Here is a 21,716-nt window from a genome sequence, read left to right as displayed (position 1 = left end):
AGAAAATAAATTCAATAGATAAAGAACTTTTCCAAAAAAAAATAAAAACAGAAATGTTTCATAAATATATAGAGCGTTTTCTTGTTACCTTTTATCTTTTTGAACGGTGGTATTTTAAAAGATGAGAGGAGCTTTGAGCTTCTCTTTTTGGGGGTCTCAAGACCACTGCTCTGTTCCCTCTCAGCTGGGATGGCAGTAGATCCTTTTACTATCGGCCCTTAAAAATTCCCAAATATTATTCCCATGGTATAAACAACAAACTACATCCTTAACTTGGGATCATCTGCAAGTAAAACTCAACTTACCTCTACTGACATCTTCCTTACTAGAGGACCTGGAAAACAGTTTGGTCAGACTGGAGGCTGAAGCTCTCATCTTCTTCCTCAGAGACATTGTGGGCGTATCGGGCTTCATGATCTCTCCCAGTGTGGGCCCCAGCTCCGTGTTGTCCAGCTGGGTGTATGAGTGGCCGGTCCAGGACTGCCTGCGGAAGATCCTAAGGAGACCCAGTTTGGGGGACTTTCCAGTCGGTGGGCGCGCTTCCAGAGCTGGAGCAGATGCATGCCTTTGGAGCATGGAGCCCTCTTTCTTGTCCCGGGCTCTGGGAGGCCTCTCAGGAGATCCTAGAGAGCAGAGGCTTGGACTGGGACTCGGCATTGAGGGCCTCTCTGGCTGACCTTTGCTAATTGTAGATAAGTTGGGATTGGACCGGGTTCGATTACGTGGTGGAGGCTGAGGACGGGAACTTCGAGGTTTTATTTTCTGAAGTGGGGTAGGAGAGGGTGTGATCAGGGGTTCACTGTGTTCATCATTTTCATCACTCTCTCCTGATCGGTTTCTCCTTCCAACATGACCGTGACTGAGCTCGTCAAAGGAGTCTATTCTACTTGAAGACTCAGATCCACCATGCTCCAGAATAAAAGACTCAGCCAGAGATCCCTGGGAGCTGGTCAGAGTATCTCCTTCAACCTGGTCCTGACCCAGCCTGGATCTCATTCTCCCTCCAGCAAGGAACTCCATTGGAACAGATGATCCACTAAATACTCCTTGTGTCAGAGCGACTGAGCCTCTTCGTCCTGAGACTTTCTGAGCGTTCTGGATAATTAGTGAGTTTCTCCCAGCTGCTTCACCATCTGTGGTTTCTTCCTTCATGCTGTGAGAGGCCTCTTCTTCGTGTGCGCTTTCATGGCTGGCTGAGCTGGGAGATCGACGGGAATACTCGTCAAGAGACCTGCTCCGTCTGTGTGGCGGTACATTGGTGTGGGAGAAGCCCATCCCGTCATCAAACGAAGACGACTTCTGCATGCTGGGCTGTACGGATCCCCGTCTCTGCCCGCGGTTACTCTCAGGTTCATCCTCCACATATTCAATCAGAGGCTCGTTGAGCCGTCCCGAGAAGCTCCTCCTGAGAGGCTTGCGGCCTCTTTCCTGCTTCTTCGCCTGGAATTTGTCCCTCAAAGTCATGTGTCTCGCAGACAGAGGGGAAAGCTGTTGAGAGCTGTTGTAGAAAGTGCTTCGGATGACGCTTCCTCTGGGAATGCGGCCTCCATCGCTACCTGAACCCTCGTCGCCATCAGACAGGTACAAAGATTGGTTGCTATCCTTGCTGAAGTGTCGTTCCCTCTGAGGTGTTTGTTGGTCTGTTGTTGATGATGACGCGACCGATGCTCTGCTCATGCTGCGCTCGATAACACTCCTCCTTTCTCCCATTTCTCCATCCTCATCTTCCCCAAAAGTCCCTCCCTCCTCCTCCTGTAAACTTATGAGGCATTTAGGATACGGCTCCAAGATCTGTGGCCTCTCTGTTAAGGGGTCATACTCTTCTTCTGTCTCCTCCTCCTCTTCCTCTGTCTGGCTGCAGTGCTGGAAAAAGTCCCAAGAGTCAGCCTCATCATACTCTGACGAGGAGCCACTGCTCAGGGAGGTGCTGCTGTGCTCCTGTGGCTCGCGGGGCATCGCAACTGACGTCTCTCTGAGAGGAGCATCTAGCAGCTCAGGGATGGGCCTCAGTGTGAGCACAGACCCGATGGATGTCAAAGAACGCTGAGGAGAAAAATTGAAAAACACTGGCTAAATGATTTGAAATACCTTGTGATAGCAAAGAAAACGTACCTTACATTTGTTGAAATGGTTACAGTGTCTTGCAGAAGTGTTACCCATTCTTAATGCTTACATTTTGTCATAATAAAGCCACAAACTGTCTTTTGTGGATTTTTTTTTCTTTGTAATACGAACACAAACAAATACATAAAGGTTTAGATAGCCTCAGACATCTGTATATATTTGGACAGGTTGTGCTAAAATCCAAATTTCTCTCTGGGATTAATAAAGTGTATTCATTAACTGATTCATTCATTCATTCGGATCTCAGAGCCAGTTTGCCCTGTAGTGCCTGCCGTAGGGCAGCAGGTCAAACAGGTAGTAGGTGGGATGAGTGCTATCTCAGATGATTTTCACAGCCAACAATAGACCTCTGTAGCTCCTCCATGGGCCTCATGCCTGCTGCTCCAACTAATCTTCTTTTGATTTTAGCAAATAACTCAGACACACCTGCCACTTCCGTTTAGAGATGAAGACTTTCAAACTCCTTGTGTTGATTTCATCAGTGTCCTCCCCTGCATTTCCATCCTGTGGGAATAATCACAGATAATGTGTCAGAGCTTATTAGCATAAAACTTACAATGTTCTGTTTTTTTTTCACCTGAAGCCACTCATGACTCAAGCACTCAAAGGCAGATGGTCGAGTCCTGCACAACAAAACAAGATATCATTGTCATTGACTCACATAAAACACGTGAGCATCTTTTGAACCAGATTACATGGGCATTTATATTTAGGTTTGTCAGATGGATACACACAATACAGCAAGTAATTACTGGCATCCCCGGAATAAATGTGATAATATGGGCTTCATCATCTCACTCTAAAAAGATGCTGCATGTTGTTTGACCTGTTAGAGATGTTTTAGATTTTTTAATTGTTCACAATAGGAGGTTTGGATGAGTAGCTATATTATTGCTATTTCTTGACCTTTACGGATCAGCGCTCTCCTCTGTCGCTGAAAGTGATGTTCTTCTGTCTTTTCCAATTTGAGTAATGTTAATAATTTTGGAATGAACAATTTTAAAATGTTATTTTTGAAAATTAGTTTGTTGGGGGTTTTTTTTGCTGAAAATGAAATATTGATCTTTGTAAATTTTCTGTTCTATGAATGAAGCCCTTAGTTTAAATAGTAATATGCTCAGCAAAGACATAGTTAAAATTAGTATTACAAATGTAAATGTTGCAACTTAACTCGTCGTCTCTTTTTGAGACTGTTATCTTTTGTTTTTTTTTTTGTACTATCATAAAACTATTAAATCCATTTTCATTTAGTAAGCCTCTTGCCATATTTTGTTTTAAAAATAAAAAAACTACAGAGAAATGCTCTAGGTGTAAGGCTAGTGAAAAATAAGATAGCTGTTGTACTCTGGATCCGGTTGAAGTACTGCATGGAGAAAATTCCTGGCTTCTGGGCTCCTGCATACGATGTCTGGGGCATCCCAGTTTAAAGTTGCCTCTCCCACCCTCAGCAATGTTGCACGGTCAGTCTCGCCCACAAAGGGGCAGCGGCAAACCAGACTGTCAAGACAAAACATTATGGATGAAATAATTAGAAAAAACATGTTCTTGTGCTATTTACACACTTTTAACTTTTATATTTTGCATAATTCAAGTGTATTTTTGAATATCACTGAATACATACCACAGAAATGTTATGACACCGACAGCCCTGATGGGACAAAGTATGAGATATAAAGAAAACGTAACTTTTTGTAGTAGTTATCGTAATACATCAACAGCAACAGATTATTAGAGTTCAGTAGAAACAATTCAATTATTTGCAGGTTATAGCAAATTCAGGACACATAATCAGTTAATCTCACCAAATATCCGTGGCCACAGTAACAGGTTCTTGATGTACAATCTCAGGTGCAACAAACTCTGGGGTACCCAACATACTGTACTGGTGTCGAGATGTGTCTATTTCCTGGCAGAAGCCAAAATCACAGATCTTGATCTCATCTTTTGGTGGGTACACCATTAATATATTTTCAGGCTACAAGGAGTAGAAAGGTATTCAGTTAAGGCAGAGAATCAACAGAAAACCTAAGTGATAGTTGACAATGAATAAAAATCTCACTTTGATATCCAGATGCATGATGTTCATGTTGTGAATGTGACAAACCCCTTCTAGAATTTGTTGGACATAAAATTTAACCTGAAATAAAATAATATTCACCAATGATCATTCTGTTTGTAAAGTTTTGATGATTTAGTCAAATTGAAATTTGGGCTTGTACCTCTTTTTCTGAGACAGATCCTCTCATCAATAAATGGTCCAGAAGTCCATGAGAACAGCAGCTGGAGATTATGTTAAGATCAAGTATGTAATCAAAGCCATATCTAGTTTGGTAGTTAGAAAAGGAAGGATACATTTCTGTGATTAACACCAGGGTGCGTCTGGTGCAAAAGAAGTCCAGCAGGCAGGCCACTCTGGGGTGAGCGAGGCGAGACAGAAGATCCCTCTCCTGGAAGGCCCTGGTCCGAGAGCTGCTCCGAAGAGGCAAAAATTTGGCAGAAAACACTTCCCCTGTTCTTCTGTGGATGACACGCTTCACCACCCCAAATGTCCCCTAAATCACAAAAAAGAAAACAAATATGCTGTGCCTCAAAAAAAAAAAAAAAAAAAAAAAAAAAACAACAACAACAACAAAAACAGACATCTAATATCCAAAAGAAAGTGAATAATACCTTCCAATTTCCTCATGGACATCATAGACTGAGAATAATCTCCTTCTCTTTCCCAGCTCCACTTCCCTCTCCTGAGGAGCAAGCGGACCTACAGAAAAACACTTGGGTGGCAATCATTGTATATTCTTCAACTTCCTTAAGAGTACAAAAGCTTGCATTATTCATCATACTTCAGCTGCTCTACTCGTTCATTTTTAATAACGTTATGATGAACTGAACCAGTGTAAAAATGCAGATTAGAACTGCTGACCTTCCTCAACCGTTAGCTGAGCTTCACAGGAGGCTTGGCCTGAGTCGTTGTGAGTGAAGCAGGTATATATGCCACTGTCTTCTCCTTCAGGGCACAATATGGTTAGGCTACAGCGAGCACCATATTGGACTATTTTCACATTCTCATTGGCTGCAAGGGGCTCCTGATCCTTTAGACAGGAGAGAATCAGCTTTTACTAGAAAAATCAATGATTTCATGTGATCAAACATGGCATTAACACTTCTTGGAGTTTTTCACATTACAACCACAAACTGTAGTGTATTTTGTTAGGATTTTATGCATGGTATACTTAATATAGTTACATCCTATAACTGCAAACACACAAAATACTTTCATAATTGCAAATCTAGTCCTCTTTGCAACCAATCTGGTTTGGAAAACTCTCCTTACTGACTCTTTACCTTATACCACTGTACTTTAGGTGTGGGTCTTCCTGTGATGATGGCCATGAATGTTGCTGGTTGTCCAGGTTCAACACACAGATCCTCTGCAGGGACCTGAACCGAAGGAGGAGCTGAGAAGAAAGCTGTATCAGTATTTATTGATGCAACAATTTATTTACTTAATTCTGCTTTGAAAAAAATAAACTACCATCTGTTATTTCGTGCAAAGCCTCTGAAATGTAGATCTCTTCTTCTTCTTCCACATAACATGAAGGCTGCTGTACTGCAGATGGGTGAATGTCCACAACAGTGCTGTATCTGGTACTGATAGGTAAAGGTGCACACAATGTGAAGGGGTCAAAGTACTATACTAAATATCACTTTTAAAAAGTCTAATAAACATGGACAAAAATTATTATAAGGAAGCAAAAATCTTGACAGACTCTAGAATTAACCAAATATGATGTCATTCTCATTATTGTTCATATGAAGAAAGATTAGTGTGAACACTGTTTCCTTTTTCTAATCTCATTATCTTGATGAGGAACAGTTATTGTGGTAAAACCTGCACTGCCACAATGTTTTAATAAGGTTAGTAGTTACTACAGCTCAGGTATGAAAATGGTAAAATACAGTTCATGTAAATTATAATAATAAAAAAATCTACTTACTGTTCAGAAGATCCAGGGGGAAATTGTGTCTTGGCAATAGAAGAAGGGCTGAAATCAGTCTGCAGCCATTTCTTAACAAAGGCAGTGGACCAAGCCTCTGAGTGAGCTTCTATAAAAACCAAACCATCAATTAGGAAAATTTTCTACTTAAAGAATAATAAATCATTTGAAAATGTTGTGATTTATTTTTTACTAAAAGTGGAAATAATTATTTTCCAGGAAGCACATTACCTTAAATTCCAGGAACAGCAAATACCCAGTTTGTCTTACCTTGAAGGGTCAGCGTTTTACCCATCTAACCCACCACATCAACAGGACATGATCACATGCCCACTCCTGCACGGGCAGGAAGGATACACTCGCCCAGCACATGACCATCTTGAAGGAGTGGAGAGTTAGCTGGGCATGCGTTGGCAGGAAGAGAAAGGGAGTGTTGAGTGGTTATTGGTTATCATGAGTGTGATGACTTTCATGGAACAGTCCATGTGAGGAACCTTCTGCTTTGGGACCAGTGAAGGGAAAATGGGAAACATCATGTAGGTTATAGACAATGGGAAGACAAACAAATATGGTATGAAAAATACAGAAGTACAATTCACTTAAATTCCATTTAACCGATGTATGATCTGCTTCACAAAAACACTGACATGAAGTTTTCAATATTATCCTGTTCGCCGTTAGCTTTTGGCACCCTCAGACTGCTGATCGTTGCTTAAAAACATTGCAGTAGGACCGCATAGTGTAATCTGTTACAATCCATGCCCTCTGTAAAAAGTGAAAACATGATGAAAAGCATTGAATACCCCATCCAATACATTTTACAATGTGTTTTGTGGATGTTGGGGAAAACAGTATGAATTCTACCATGAATGATACCAACTAGATCCCACATATTATGGATTCAGGGAATATAGGTAAAGGTGCAATTGTTATATTTAATGTTTTCTTCCCAAGATCAACATTCTGCCTGCAAAAAGTTGTATGTGTTAATTACATGCACATTAGCTTCCACACAATGGAGAAAACACAATAATCTGTGCTCTCCTTTGCAGTATTTGTTGAATGAACTGATTGGTTTTACATGTGAACAATAAGATCCCATTGTTCAGAATGCAAAGCACTTTGCTATAGCTGAAATTTACCAGAATACACATATAGATGAGATGACTTAAACCTAAATGCATGCTTAGTGTTTCATTTAAGTGCAGGAAACTACATTGTTACATGGAAAATTTGTGAGTCATTGAAGGTTATTTGTGGCTGAGTTCATTAACAAATATGAGTAATACTTGCAATGAGAAGCAAAGTCATGCATTCAGAAAATATTAATTAGCCTTTTTTGATCTGAAAAAAAAAAATATCCTGAAATTTCAAATAAATTAATTATGTTGGTTACTTTTTGATTAATTAGATTAGTTAATGTAAAAGAAATAAGAATACTAGAAAATAACAACAACAACAAAAAAGTCTACCAGACATTACTCTTGATAACAATCAATAGTTAGGACAAGACATACACCAAGAAATTGGGTGGCAGCTGGAATTTGATAATTTTCAAGTTGATTGTCTTGGATTAGTGATCCACCAAGTGGTAAAACATAAGAAGAAGATATTTTTCAAGCAAAATGATCTTGGATACAAACTGCTGGGACTAGTAGACCAACACCTTTCAAAGTAGCAATGGTACAGAGAGAAGAAAACTCAAAGCTAGATATCTTCAAGAGCAGTATTTTGTTTTATAAATAATGTTTTGAAAGCTCTAGGGATCTTAAGAATTAAAAATCTAAAATCCCTACAAATAGGTGAAACCTCTATATACCATTATGATTGGTGCATATTGTATTTTAAATTAAATGCTATGCAGGTTGCGCCCTGTGCCATAATAGTTTGGAATCTAGTCAAATGGTAGCTGGAGCTATGTTTGATGAAAGAGTGTATGAAATGTGGGGAAAAAATGTAAGTATGTGAGTAATATTTCAAGATACAGCACACTTCATGGAGTTTATGAATGGTAGTGCGCAGAAGATACTGACCAGGCCAGATTTATGAATATTGTAAAGAGATGTCACATAATGTGATGGAGAAAGGGTGATAATGTTGGAAGTGAAACTTGATAATGGCATGTGCTTTAACCCTTTGGAAACACAGCTAGTCTGCTAAAAGGATAAACCACACATATGAAAACGCTGTCATGGGTTTTCACATGGGTGTTGACTCCAGTGGCTCGGACAGTCCTACCTTTAACAGGTAAGTCCTGTGATTGGTCACTCTCACTGTCAGCCAGTGGTACAAAGGCAGGACAAAGGCCTGCTTTGCATTTGACACAGCCAAGTTCATTCCAAAGCTAAGGAAAAGAAAACATTTCACAAGTAAGTGGCACTGTCTGTTTTAATACTATTCACTCTCCGCTAGTATAAGTAAAGGAGAAATGTGTTTTATACCTCACACTCATACTGTCCGATATCTGCCTCTGTTGCTCCGATAACTGTGAGAGACAAGATTCCGCTTCGGGCGTCGTTCACAATGGAGTATTTGTTGCTGTCAGTCAGCTCCTTTCCATCTTTCAACCATCTGCAGGCAGAATCATTTCTGCTGTCAGCAGACACATGGCCATCAGCTGTGACATGTAACATGATTATCTGTGTTTTGCCATACCTGATTCTTGGTAAAGGGGTTGTGAGAGTGGAACATGAAAACTGGATCTCCTCTCCGTCAATCAGACAAGCACTTTCTAGTCGGCTCACAAATCTTGGTGGAGCTGGAGAAAAGAACAAAGTCAACGTAATAACTTGAAAAGAAACAAATAAAGGTAGATATGGGGTAAGAATGTCACTAATATTTGACCTGGCATTTGTCATGGTAAAAAAAAATGGAGTGGTAAATACAGTATAATTATACTACAGGTACAAGTAGCAAAACTGCATTGATCGCTTACAAAGGGTCTTGTAACAGGATTACATTTGTTGAATGTCTTCACAGTTCGACATGTTACAATTACAATCTACACCTTACATGTTACAATTGACTCACCTTGCACAACCACCTTAGCCAGAGTGCCAGCACTGCCCATAGAGCTGGTTGCATAGCACATGTACTGACCAGAGTCCTCTGCTGTGAGGCAGTCCAGGACAAGACTGCATGTTCCTGACCGGTCAGCCGAGACGATGTGCCGTGGGTCATCCTCCAAAGGAAGACCATCTGTGAATCAACAAATCAGACTTTACTCAGCAAAGCAAGTGTTGTTTACAAAAGGTCAAAATATGAAAAAAAAAGATTTAGAAGTTTTAAAGTCATGGCCCACATTTTCCACCTCTAAACTGTAAATACTTCAAGAAGAAAGTGAAGAAATGCAAACCTTTGATCCAGCTGACCACTGGTTTTGGAAATCCCAATACTCTGCAGGTCAGTTTGATTGTCTGTCCAATTTGTGTTGAGCAATCACAAAGCAGAGACTCAAACACTGGAGGGCCTGATGATAGATGATAACATAAACAGAGAAATGCTCAATAATTAAAAGCTATCAAAACTTCTACTAGCTTGCTAACATTTCTGAAGAACGTAGAAGGACCTACAGTTATTGCTGAGGCTGGAGCGTTGCTGAAGCTCCTTCAGGTCTTTCAGCCAGGACAGCTTAACCAGTGTGGAGTTGCTCTGCAAAGTGTAACGCCGTATAGAGCCTCTGTGCTCATGCCACAAACCCCAGGACCTGTCTTCTCCACCCACAGTTTCTTTTATTTCCACATCATTCAGCTGGGGAAGTTGTTGAATCAAAAACACCAAAATAAAATGACAGCAGGTACATTGGCATCATGGTGAAAATTTGCTTCACGAATGATAGAATATTGTGGTGGAAAGAAGGCAGATGTGCTGCTCTTACCTTCATTTTGTTCTTAAAGCTATAAGTGTCTTGATTCATGCTGCCATCTCTCTTCACCCTACACAGTACAATGCATTCCTTAAAGAGAAACACTTGTCTCTGATGCCCCCTAGAGGTTGTTTTTACTTCTGGAGATTCCTCCCACACTGTGAAGACCCCCTAAAGAGGTAAAATAATAGTTTAGGGACAATTGCGCTTAATATTCTGAAATTACAAGAAGAACTAAATGCTTTGACACAGAGACTTGATATTGTGGAAGCATGAAAGTCAAAGGTCTTTATTTGAATTGCTACTCTGCCTTGGGATCGGAAAAGATTTATGTGCTTGAAGAAAGCACATTTTTGACCAAAAAACTCTCACTAAAAATAATGTTTAAAACCCAAGAAAAAAAATGGCTCTCTTTTATCCTTACCTGTCGTACAGGCTCGCCCAGAGCAGTAAGAGGAGCTGGATAGTTTTCAATCAGAGATACTCGATGAAGGTTGTCTGATCTCCAGGGCAAACAGGACACCACAGAGAAGGCGTCCTCCAAAAGGTAGCTGCTTTGGCCACTCTTTGCTTTGTTCTTGATCAACTCCTGACAATCAATCAATAACTGGTTAAAATTGGTAAAAGCAGAAATATGAGTTGAAAAGCTAATATTGTATATAAAGAGTTTCTAACAGTAGTCCATGTTTTCCTCATGTCTTTTTCCCAGAGTTTAATTTTTATATTCAGCACATGCAGCCTTTTTTGGATAGATACTTTATACTTTATTATCACATTTCCATTAAATACCTAAATCAAACTGTAACTGACTGGAAATATTGATCATCTGATACAGTCATCTTCAATCTTGTGTCCAGCTATGCTATGGTATAGGAGCTAATGCAGTATGAACTTAAATATTTTCTCCTTGGAAAATCCCAATTGAAAGATAAATAATACAGGTTTTCTGCATCACAAAGGTTCAAAACCCTGGTACCTTCAGTAAAGCCTGGTAAGTTTGAATCCTCTCTACTGGTTGCTGCAGGAAAGTAAGGACATCCATGATCGGGGCATCACCAGGCTTCTCAGGTGCTGTTATGTCCTGAATGATCATTGACAAGAAATAAGAATTAGGCTGGTGCAACAAAACTCTCTTCTAAACGTTAAATATTGTGAACAGGCATGAGGAAATAAAAAAAAAATACTTTGAAGTATTGCTGAACAGCCTTGTCACTGATGCAGGCCTCCGCTTGTGCTTGCCCAACCATGTAGTGAAGATACTTTTCAAAATGTTCAGTGTGCTTGATTAAATGCATGGCAACATCATCATCTGTAACACACTCCCTCAGGCCAGGGAGGATGGAACTGAAAGTAAATGTATTACTGAGGACTGTATTATGGCCTTTTCTTTCAAAAATAAGCCCAACAATATTAAAAGAAGTATGGAGAGCTGGTTCTATTACCGTTCATGTAAACCGACAATATCTTTGATGTTCCTGAAAATGATTTCTTTCTGGTTGAGGATGTTGATGGGGACAAGATGGCTGCAGTCAAGATGATTGAGCTGATAAGTGATAAACAACTTCATTGCCTTTACAAACTCCTCTTCTCCATCAATCAAGCCTTGGATCAGCTGACTAAAGATTTCAGGAAGTACAGAAAAATTGGAAGTGATGCACTGAAAATCCTAGTTTGACTTAAGTCCAGTAAATTCTGATCACAAATGTCACAATATCAATGTGTTATGAAAAATAAGAAGAACAGACCTCAATGCTCTCCTGTACTCTTCCCCTGTAGACCCAATTCCATCGAGATCCTCCTGAGCAACTCTCCTTTGTGGGAAGGTTTCCTGTTGGAAATGAGAGCCAGGCATTTATCATAAACCCTGTCTTGTCTGTGCTGGTAAGTGAACAAAGTTGAGGGATATATAAAATGTGTTTATGTACAGTTGATACCAGATATTTTTATGAATAGTACAAAATTTTATCTCACTGTAAGACAAATTCAAATTGTAATTCAAACTTATGAAAAGCTTGTGGAAGGACACCAAAAATGTTTGGCATACAGTTCAGGCAATTAAACTAAGTAATAAGGAAATTAATCTAAACTTCTGAATTAAAAATACCTAAAAATCTATTTGTTAATTTTCTTGCAATCCTATCTGACCTATAACAATTATATGGTTTGTGTAAATGTATGAGTTCAATTTTACATATAAACTTAAAACTATTCACCAACAAAATTTGTACAACTTACTTTTCTCTTCTTTTCCAGATAGGCAGGACACAGCCATCCCTGCCGAGAGGGGTTGGTTTTGTTTGGTTTGGTCCTCACCAACCATCTGTCAGGATGAACAGAGTCCAGGACCTCCACAAACTGACCCTCTTTAAGAATAAAACTGTCCTTACTTCCAATGTTAGGACTGCAGTCGGCTCGAGCTACATATATTTCAAATATCTGAAGAAGAAAACATAAAGAAGATTAGACTTTAATGCTAAGATCATTTTACTCATCTGATCATGACTTAATTAAATCAAACTTGCTACAAATATGATTAGAATGTAAAATGTGCCTCTCGTCTGTCCTCTTCACCCTCCGACTCAGATCCAGACACAGTACTTGTTAAAGGTGTGTGGGATCGATGGTGCTTTGGAGATGGTGTTCTTAGCTTAATATCATGAGGTCCTTCAAATTAGAACAGAGGAACACTTTATTTTAGTAGCACAGTAAATAAATCTGGCAGTAGAAAAGCAATAGTAAGATGGAAAGAAATATTGCTGTATGCATATTTAAGAAAATGCATACAGCATTTTTATGTAAAAGCTGCTGTATTAATAATGAGCAGACAGAGATCTTTGTTAGTCTGCTTTGTACAGTTTCTGAAAAAACAAACAAACAATGGTTTGGATTTGGAGAGACTGAAGGTCTTGCATTAAATGTAACAAAACAAGCCAAGCGAAATTATCTAAAATGCCAACATCCAGTGACTGGCTGCCAGAAAGATAGAATGATGCAACTTTATATTTTCTTTGTTCTAAAGTATGTTTTTGTTGTTGTTTTATCAGAAAGGTAAGCTGGCTCAGGTGAATACAATCTATTTATCAAGTTATTGGCTCAATGGTGACACTTAGTGTCCATGCTGGGAAACTGCCGCTGATGTGAAAACATTTGCGGGACACAACTGATAAATCTGAATGTTTTACCAAGAAATATCATCAAGCATATTATATTTCACATATGAAACAAATCATTTTCTGAAAAAAAGAGTCTTTATTTTTTTCAATTCTGGGATATGTGTTCCTATTTATTTGTTTTTTTTAATATTCAACATATTATAATTGTACATTTCAAATTGTGAAGTTATTTTTGAAATAGTTGTTTGTACCTTGTCCCAGCAACTAAAAACACAAATGTATGGGAAACACAATTAATTTTGCTGACCTTTAACATTCAGCAGTTTCATAGGAGGTTTCGGAGCAGCTGTTTCTTCATTATTATCCTTTGGCTGCATTGTGTCAGCTGATTTTGGTACTTCCCTGATACAATATCAATGAAAACCAGTTTAGTTACAGGAGCACAGCATTCAAGATGAGCATTAAAATGTAGGGACAATGTAAGGAGAACTACCTTGGTGTCACTGGAATAGTCTCAAAAGGCTCCATTATATCTGGAGCTGTGTCATACTCTGAGGGACTTGACACTGTTAAAGATAGAAAGTTGCCAATTTATATAATTCAGGGTTTGATTTGAAATTGCATGGCTTAGTGATAGCCCTGTTTTGTGCGTACAACTAAAAACCAAATATGCAACTTACAGGAGCTGACAGCAATGAGTGAAGATCTTCTCTCTTGTAGGAGTGTTTGTTTGTTCTGTTCTGTCAAGATGTAGGCATCCCACAGGGAAACACTCACACTTTCTACATAATTTTCAGCATCTGAAGTTGGAGCTAGCTCTGACTGACTCTGAGTCAGACTTTGAGTCTGTGTCATGTCCTGGGAGTCAGGCTTTTGTGGAGCAAGCTGCAAAGGAGTTATGGCTGCTAGTGGTGGGTGTATAGGTTTCTGGACTGCAGGAACAGGTTGCTCAGTCTTCACTACAGTTATGTTTCCATTGTAGGAGATCACACCAAACTTATTTGCCACCTCACAGGTATAAACTCCGCTGTCGCTGTTTTTCAAGTTTTTAACTACAAGTGTGCATTCTCCATTTTCTGTTGTTTCAACCCGGCATCGAGGATCATTCATAACATGTTGGCCATTTTTCAACCAGCGCACATTGCTGGGTCTTCCATCCACAACACACTTTAATGTAAGTGTACCATGAATATCTGCATTCTGGTTCTTGAATACCTCCTTAAAGACTGGTCGCATGTCTTTGCGAGCTTTGTAGCCTTTGAATGCTGCCTGGATCTTAATGGCAGCTTCTTGCATTTCGGGTTCATTCTCTATGTTGATGTCAGTCTCCAGGGGAGACGGTTCTGATGGTTGGATCTCCTGGATAAGTTGGTGTCCTGTTTGTATCTCGGGAACAGCAGGTTGGAAGTGGTTTTGAGGAAGCTCAGTTAAAGCCTCTGAGAAAGTTTCTTCTTCAGAAATGTAGAGCAGAGGAATGTCGTCTTCCATCTTAGTTGACTGTGTTTCCTCCACTCTTCTTATTGGCTCAACAGCCAGTTTAATTTCAGGTTCTTTCTTAATTGGTTTTACTGGTTGTTTTACGGGTTGCTTAAGGTTATCTTCTGCTTCACTATCAGTTGTGATAGACTTACTTCTTTCTAATTTTAAAATGTTTTCAACATCTTTCTTCAAGGGCTTTTCAAGCTGTTTGTCTGTCTTCTCCTCATGGGACTTTACTCCAACACTTTTAGGCCGTATATCATCTTGATCTGTCTCTGTGTCCCTGGACTCCTGTTTTTCCATTCCTATTTTTACCTTACTCTTTCTCCTCTCAGGTGGTTTTGGAGGTGCAAATTGAAGGATTTCATTTGCCTTTTCTGGATCTTCTATTAATTGCTGGTTTGCTTTGTGTGTTTGTGTCAATATCTTCTCTGTGAACTCTTGCCCATTTTGTCTCTCTTTATGACTTTCAAAATCTTTAAGAGAAGTCTTGATTAGTGGAGGAATTGTATCCTCTGTTTGATTCATAATAGACTTGAGTGATTGCTCTCCATATGCTACCTTTGCCTTAGATCTTACTGGTAGTTTCAAAGTCTCCCCTTCTGTCTTTCCTACTTCACCTTTGTTTTTTGAAGGTTCGACATCTGTGTTTATTTCTTTCCCATTAAGCTGCTCCTGTACATGTTTTTCATCCTGACTGTTTCTCCAAATTGTTTTTGCTTGTTGAGTTATTTTCTGTTTAACTTCATTTGCTTCTTCTGAAGAGTCTTCTTGTTGTTTAAACCCCTTTTCAGTTTCAGATCTCTTTTCTGTCTCTTTCAGATCAACCACTTTGTTACCCTCAACCCTTTCTGACTGATTTACTGAAGGGATGACTTTAACAAATGTTCCTACATTTCCTCCTGGTTGTCTCTTTTCTCTAAGATCATCTTCCGTGCCCAGAGGTGAAGCTGACTTTTCAATCCTCCTGCCAGCCTTATAATCCTTCTCTGGTAGCTGAATTGTCTTAGCCTCTTTCTTGTGCATGTCACTCCCTTTGTCTTCACTCCTCTCCACTTTCGTTCCATTCTGAGCAACATCCAAGTACTCTACTTTAGATCCTTCGTGTTGGACACCCTGTTGGACTTCATTATTGATATTCTGCACAGACACCTTTACGTCAAAAACGTGTTCTGTGTCTTTTTCAACAGAAGTAATAGATGCTTTCCTATTTGTCCTCTTCTTGGGCTCTGGGGGAATCTGGTTGGGATCTGGAAGCGTGGGCCTTTCATTTTCTGAAGCGGGAGCTGGTTTAGGGATAGTACTTTTCATCTGTGTCAATGATGTTCTAGGCTTTTCCTCTGATGTAGGTTTTGGTGTTTCACAGAAGGAAAACTCTGGTAGCTGAATTGTCTTAGCCTCTTTCTTGTGCATTTCACTCCCTTTGTCTTCACTCCTCTCTGCTTTTGTTCCATTCTGAGCAACATCCAAGTACTCTACTTTAGATACTTCATGTTGGACACCTGTTGGACTTCATTATTGATATTCTGCACAGACACCTTCACATCAAAAACATGTTCTGTCTTTTTCGACAGAAGTTATAGATGCTTTCCTATTTGTCCTCTTCTTGGGCTCTGGGGGAATCTGGTTGGGATCTGGAAGAGTGGGCCTTTCATTTTCTGAAGCAGGAGCTGGTTTAGGGATAGTACTTTTCATCTGTGTCAATGATGTTCTAGGCTTTTCCTCTGATGTAGGTTTTGGTGTTTCACAGAAGGAAAACTCTGGTAGCTGAATTGTCTTAGCCTCTTTCTTGTGCATTTCACTCCCTTTGTCTTCACTCCTCTCTGCTTTTGTTCCATTCTGAGCAACATCCAAGTACTCTACTTTAGATACTTCATGTTGGACACCCTGTTGGACTTCATTATTGATATTCTGCACAGACACCTTCACATCAAAAACATGTTCTGTGTCTTTTTCGACAGAAGTTATAGATGCTTTCCTATTTGTCCTCTTCTTGGGCTCTGGGGGAATCTGGTTGGGATCTGGAAGAGTGGGCCTTTCATTTTCTGAAGCAGGAGCTTGTTTAGGGATAGTACTTTTCATCTTCGCCAATGCTGATTGAGACTTTTCCTCTGATGGAGGTTTCGGTGCTTCACAGAAGGAAAAATAGTATTAACATTCTTAGAGTAATCATCCAAGATTAAGTAAAAAAAAAAAGATACACACCTTTTATTTGTACTCTTGCAGACGTTTCTGCATTTCCGACGTGACATGAGTACCTACCACTGTCCTCTGAACCAAGCTTCTTGATGTTAAGCTGCAGGAAACAGCCGTCTTGTTTCATCTCATACTTCTCGCCGGCTCTCAGAGGCAGATTATCTTTTTTCCACAGTACAGACACTCCAGGTTTGGATAACTCACAAGACAATGAGGTTGCACTGCCAACCTCTGCCTCTACACTTTGTAATTCTTTGATGAATGAAGCAACCTCTAAGTGGATTGGAAGGAAACATAATGTACAGCATCATACAAGTGTGTGATACAATTTCATGGCTTCATTTTTTTTTGTGTGTGTACTATATAGTCAGTTGTTTGTTGTTACCAAACCTTTTAGAGCAACAACTGTCTTACTACATACTAAAGCACTATGTTCTATCTTGCCATGTATATTGTTGTCAGTGAAATGCATGTTACACTGAGTAAATATGTGAAATTAAAGCAGTTTTTATGAATGGATCAACTCCTATCACATTGCTGAATATGTGGAGCTTTATATGGGATTCTGATGTGATCAATGCTCGGCCTGTCGCAATAAACAATAAATCAATTTATAAATTAAAAAATAATTATACTGTCGCACTTCCTGCAGTAATTTCTGACAAATACTATGTTTGAGAAGAACTGATCCTAAGCTAAGTCGATGTAACCAGCAGATTGAGAAAAGCAAATTTTAAAAATGATTGATAATGAATGCCCAAAGTTAAAATAAACACACCTTTAACTGCTACACTTGCAGTGCTTTCTGCACTCCCTGCTTGGCATGTGTAGCTGCCACTGTCCTCAAGTTTGAGATCTTTGATGTTAAGCTGATAGAGGCAACCATTTTGTTTCATCTCATGCTTCATGCTGGCTCTCAGTGGCAGCTTGTTTTTCTTCCACAGCACTGAAACCCCAGGTTTGGAAATTTCACAGCACAATGAAGTCATCTCTCCTACCTCAGCATTCATATTTTGTAACTCCTTGGTGAAGAACACAGGAAGTTCTGTAAAACAAAAGAATGTAATTTGGGGTGTTTTAGTTAGGATACAATTGACTTTGTTTCAAATTGTTTCATAACAGACCTTTCACAGATAAAGTTGCAGTGGTCTCTGCTGGTCCTGCCTGGCAAGAGTAACTGCCGCTGTCTTCAGGTTTGACATCATTAATGTAAAGCTGAAAGAGGCAGCCTTCCTGCTTCATCTCATACTTCCTATTTTCTCTCAGAGGCACATTGTTCTTCATCCACTGAACAGAGAGTCCAGGCTTAGAAACTTCACAGAAAAGTGAGGCTCTATCTCCTTCGTCTGCCTTTATGTTGCGCAGATTCTTCTTGAAAAAAGCTGGGAGTACTGGGACAGATAAAAAAAAAAGTAGAATATTTAAATCAGCAAATAGTTTGAATTATTTGTTTTTAAGCTTATTTTAACAGCTAAAATTCCTCATCAAATTCCACTTAGTCTTTGGATCATCACCTCTCATTGTCACATTAGCAGTCGTCTCTGAGTTTCCTGCTTGACATGAGTAGCTGCCACTGTCTTCAAGTTTCAGGTCATTGATGTGGAGCTGGAACAGGCAGCCATCTTGCTTCATTTCATACTTCCTGTTCGCTCTAAGAGGCAGTCTATTTTTCTTCCACTGCACAGACAACCCTGGTTTAGATATCTCACATTGCAGGACAGCTGCACCTCCTTCGTCAGCCTCCAAATTTCTTAATTCTTTTTTGAAGAATGGGGGCGTCTCTAAGGGCAGATTTGAGAGAAAAATATGATAAATTAAATATTCTCTGTGTTAGCTCAGGTAATTCAGAACTACCTCAGCTTCACAAACCTTTCACAGACACGGTGGCACTTGTCTCTGCATTCCCTGCTTGACACGAGTAGCTGCCGCTGTCCTCAGGTTTCAGATCTTTGATATGTAGATAAAGGATGGAACCTTCTTGTTTCATCTCATACTTCTTACTGGCTCTTAGCGGTATCTTGTTCTTCTTCCATTGCACAGACGCTCCAGGTTTAGATACTTTGCAGCATAAAGTTGCTGCTCCACCTTCATCAGCCTCCATGTTTACTAGCTCTTTCTTGAAGAAAGGAGGAGGTTCTGAGAAAATATGCAAGAATTAAAATTTCTATCATAATACTAAAAAACATTTAGACCATTTGATAAAACATTGCACAATGAATACACATATGAGGCATTACTGAGTTAACAATTTTGTTGTTGGTTTAGCCACCTTTCACTGTCACAGTGGCTGTAGTCTCTGCAGCTCCAGCTTGGCATGAGTAGCTACCACTATCCTCAGGTGTGAGATCCTTGATGTAAAGTTGGAGGAAACAGCCATCATGCTTCATCTCATACTTCCTGTTTGCTCTCAGTGACAGCCTGTTCTTCTTCCATTGTATTGATAGCCCAGGCTTGGATACCTCACAGCAAAGGGTTGCTGTCCCTCCCTCCTCAATGGAGACATTTTTCAAATTTTCCTTGAAGAACAAGGGAAGCTCTGAGAAGATAAGCAATACATAAAGATCCAGCTTTGACATAGCTTGAAAAGCCAGGATTTCAATTGTCTTGCTCTGATTGAAGTTTATTCCTGCAGTATTTACCAAGCAGTTTATCAAACTAACAAACCTTTCACTGAGACAACAGCACTAGTCTCTGCTTCTCCTGCTTGGCAAGTGTAGCAGCCACTGTCCTCTGGTTTGATCTCCTTGATGTTAAGCTGTAGAAGGCAGCCTTCCTGCTTCATCTCATATTTCCTATTGGCTCTCAGAGGCACATTGTTCTTCTTCCACTGAACATAGACTCCAGGCTTAGAAACCTCACAGAAAAGTGAGGCTGTACCTCCTTCATCTGCCTTCATGTTCTGTAGATTCTTCTTGAAAAAAGCTGGGAGTCCTGGGAAAATAAGGAATTGTCATCTCAAACATATTTAGCATATAAATATATTTCAGTTGAACTTTGTTTTTGATAATTTATTGTGATAGTTAACTTCCCTCATCAAATGGTTGAATCATCACCTCTGATTGTCACATTAGCGGTCGTCTCTTTGTCTCCTGCTTGACATGAGTAGCTGCCACTGTCTTCAGGTTTCAAGTCACTGATGTGTAGCAGGAACAGGCAGCCATCTTGTTTCATTTCATACTTCCTGTTCGCTCTAAGAGGGAGTCTGTCTTTCTTCCACTGCACAGAAGCTCCAGGTTTGGACACTTCACAGCACAAAGATGCTGCTCCACCTTCCTCAGCCTCCATGTTCTCGAGCTTTTTCTTGAAGAAGGTGGGAAGTTCTGAAAATATAGAACATTTACATTTTGTTATTCCACTACCTAAAACTAGAAAGTTTTTCAGATTATTCTGGGGAGGAGAAGGTTAAACCTTTCACTGTCACAGTTGCTCTGGTCTCTACATCTCCAGCCTGACATGAGTAGCTACCACTGTCATCAAGTGTGACATCTTTGATGTGCAGCTCAAGGAAGCAGTCATTATGTTTCATCTCATACTTCCTGTTTGCTCTCAGTATTAGCCTGTTCTTCTTCCATTGCACAGGTAGCTCAGGCTTGGATACCTCGCAGCAAAGGGAGGCTGTCCCTCCCTCCTCAGTGGTTAGACTTTTCAAATTCTCCTTAAAGAAAGGTGGTAGCTCTGTTGAAAATACAAAATCATGCACAAAGGTTTAAGAACATGTGATCTAATTTGCATTAAAATATAAAATAATATGGGGAATACATGCCTAACAGAAATGCAGTGTTTAGCGGTGTATAAAATGCTGAGTTCAAATTGACAATAATTATATTTTGATAAGTATGTGTCATAATTAAGGACTTTAACACTGCAAACACTCATCTGCAATTTTCCAAATTTCAAACCTTTCACTGAGACAACAGCACTAGTCTCTGCTTCTCCTGCTTGGCAAGTGTAGCAGCCACTGTCCTCTGGTTTGATCTCCTTGACGTTAAGCTGTAGAAGGCAGCCTTCCTGCTTCATCTCATATTTCCTATTTTCTCTCAGAGTCACATTGTTCTTCTTCCACTGAACAGAGACTCCAGGCTTAGAAACCTCACAGAAAAGTGAGGCTGTACCTCCTTCATCTGCCTTTATGTTCTGCAGATTCTTCTTGAAAAAAGCTGGGAGTTCTGGGAAAAATAAGATATTGTAACGTCAAATATATTCAGCATGATTTAAATTCAGGAACATCTGAAATGTATTTTCGGTGGTTTATTTTAATAGCTAAATTCCCCCATGAAATTGAGCCTAATGACTGAATTGTCACCTCTGATTGTCACATTAGCAGTCGTCTCTGTGTCTCCTGCTTGACATGAGTAGCTGCCACTGTCTTCAGGTTTCAGGTCATTGATGTGGAGCTGGAACAGGCAGCCATCTTGTTTTATCTCATACTTCCTGTTCGCTCTAAGAGGGAGTCTGTTTTTCTTCCACTGCACAGACAACCCTGGTTTAGATAGCTCACATTGCAGGACAGCTGCACCTCCTTCCGCAGACTCCAAACTTCTTAACTCTTTTTTGAAGAATGGGGGCGTCTCTAAGGAAAGATTGAAGAGAAAAGTACAATGAATTCAACTTTCTGGTGTTGATATTTGACCAATAATCCAGAACCCGTTGAGCTTCACCCACCTCTTACAGACACAGTTGCACTTGTCTCTGCACTCCCTGCTTGACATGTGTAGCTGCCGCTGTCCTCAGGTTTAAGATCTTTGATGTAAAGCTGGAGAAAGCAGCCATCTTGCCTCACCTCATACTTCCTGCTGGCTCTTATCGGCAGCCTGTCCTTTTTCCACTGAATCGGCACTCCTAGTTTAGATATCTCACAGTAGAGGCAGGCCGAGCCTCCTTCTTCAGCTTCTACACTTTGTAGCTCTTCTTGAAAGAATGGAGGAAGTTCTGGAATAAAATACA

At 39.9% G+C, this 21,716-nt stretch overlaps 1 protein-coding gene across 1 annotated transcript in view; it reads right to left on the bottom strand.

The window, feature by feature from the left end:
- The window catches only part of obscna (obscurin, cytoskeletal calmodulin and titin-interacting RhoGEF a), a 43,563-nt gene that overhangs the window by 3,328 nt on the left and 18,519 nt on the right, over window positions 1-21,716 (bottom strand). Inside the window, exons 32-76 of the mRNA XM_055019806.1 lie at window positions 21,435-21,701; window positions 21,076-21,342; window positions 20,672-20,938; window positions 20,181-20,447; window positions 19,826-20,092; window positions 19,437-19,703; window positions 19,042-19,308; window positions 18,642-18,908; window positions 18,287-18,553; window positions 17,897-18,163; window positions 17,551-17,817; window positions 16,782-17,045; window positions 16,473-16,705; window positions 13,778-15,692; window positions 13,591-13,663; window positions 13,405-13,499; window positions 12,536-12,648; window positions 12,220-12,420; window positions 11,730-11,812; window positions 11,427-11,600; window positions 11,169-11,328; window positions 10,961-11,065; window positions 10,409-10,573; window positions 9,997-10,155; window positions 9,692-9,869; window positions 9,475-9,588; window positions 9,150-9,317; window positions 8,775-8,877; window positions 8,561-8,690; window positions 8,358-8,463; window positions 6,120-6,228; window positions 5,657-5,772; window positions 5,467-5,579; window positions 5,045-5,213; window positions 4,795-4,882; window positions 4,477-4,677; window positions 4,344-4,404; window positions 4,184-4,261; window positions 3,927-4,099; window positions 3,746-3,772; window positions 3,469-3,621; window positions 2,702-2,747; window positions 2,551-2,628; window positions 306-2,043; window positions 89-217 (exon numbers count right to left, since the gene is read on the bottom strand). Of these exons, the coding sequence (XP_054875781.1) occupies window positions 89-217; window positions 306-2,043; window positions 2,551-2,628; window positions 2,702-2,747; window positions 3,469-3,621; window positions 3,746-3,772; window positions 3,927-4,099; window positions 4,184-4,261; window positions 4,344-4,404; window positions 4,477-4,677; window positions 4,795-4,882; window positions 5,045-5,213; window positions 5,467-5,579; window positions 5,657-5,772; window positions 6,120-6,228; window positions 8,358-8,463; window positions 8,561-8,690; window positions 8,775-8,877; window positions 9,150-9,317; window positions 9,475-9,588; window positions 9,692-9,869; window positions 9,997-10,155; window positions 10,409-10,573; window positions 10,961-11,065; window positions 11,169-11,328; window positions 11,427-11,600; window positions 11,730-11,812; window positions 12,220-12,420; window positions 12,536-12,648; window positions 13,405-13,499; window positions 13,591-13,663; window positions 13,778-15,692; window positions 16,473-16,705; window positions 16,782-17,045; window positions 17,551-17,817; window positions 17,897-18,163; window positions 18,287-18,553; window positions 18,642-18,908; window positions 19,042-19,308; window positions 19,437-19,703; window positions 19,826-20,092; window positions 20,181-20,447; window positions 20,672-20,938; window positions 21,076-21,342; window positions 21,435-21,701 (10,755 nt within the window). The remainder of the gene's footprint in view (window positions 1-88; window positions 218-305; window positions 2,044-2,550; window positions 2,629-2,701; window positions 2,748-3,468; window positions 3,622-3,745; window positions 3,773-3,926; window positions 4,100-4,183; window positions 4,262-4,343; window positions 4,405-4,476; window positions 4,678-4,794; window positions 4,883-5,044; window positions 5,214-5,466; window positions 5,580-5,656; window positions 5,773-6,119; window positions 6,229-8,357; window positions 8,464-8,560; window positions 8,691-8,774; window positions 8,878-9,149; window positions 9,318-9,474; window positions 9,589-9,691; window positions 9,870-9,996; window positions 10,156-10,408; window positions 10,574-10,960; window positions 11,066-11,168; window positions 11,329-11,426; window positions 11,601-11,729; window positions 11,813-12,219; window positions 12,421-12,535; window positions 12,649-13,404; window positions 13,500-13,590; window positions 13,664-13,777; window positions 15,693-16,472; window positions 16,706-16,781; window positions 17,046-17,550; window positions 17,818-17,896; window positions 18,164-18,286; window positions 18,554-18,641; window positions 18,909-19,041; window positions 19,309-19,436; window positions 19,704-19,825; window positions 20,093-20,180; window positions 20,448-20,671; window positions 20,939-21,075; window positions 21,343-21,434; window positions 21,702-21,716) is intronic.

This window comes from Poeciliopsis prolifica, unplaced genomic scaffold (genome assembly GCF_027474105.1).
Source record: "Poeciliopsis prolifica strain line A6 unplaced genomic scaffold, Auburn_PproV2 SCAFFOLD002, whole genome shotgun sequence".
Lineage (NCBI taxonomy): Eukaryota > Metazoa > Chordata > Actinopteri > Cyprinodontiformes > Poeciliidae > Poeciliopsis > Poeciliopsis prolifica.
Note: the sequence above shows the minus strand (reverse complement) of the source record. Positions and strands in the feature narration are given on the sequence as shown.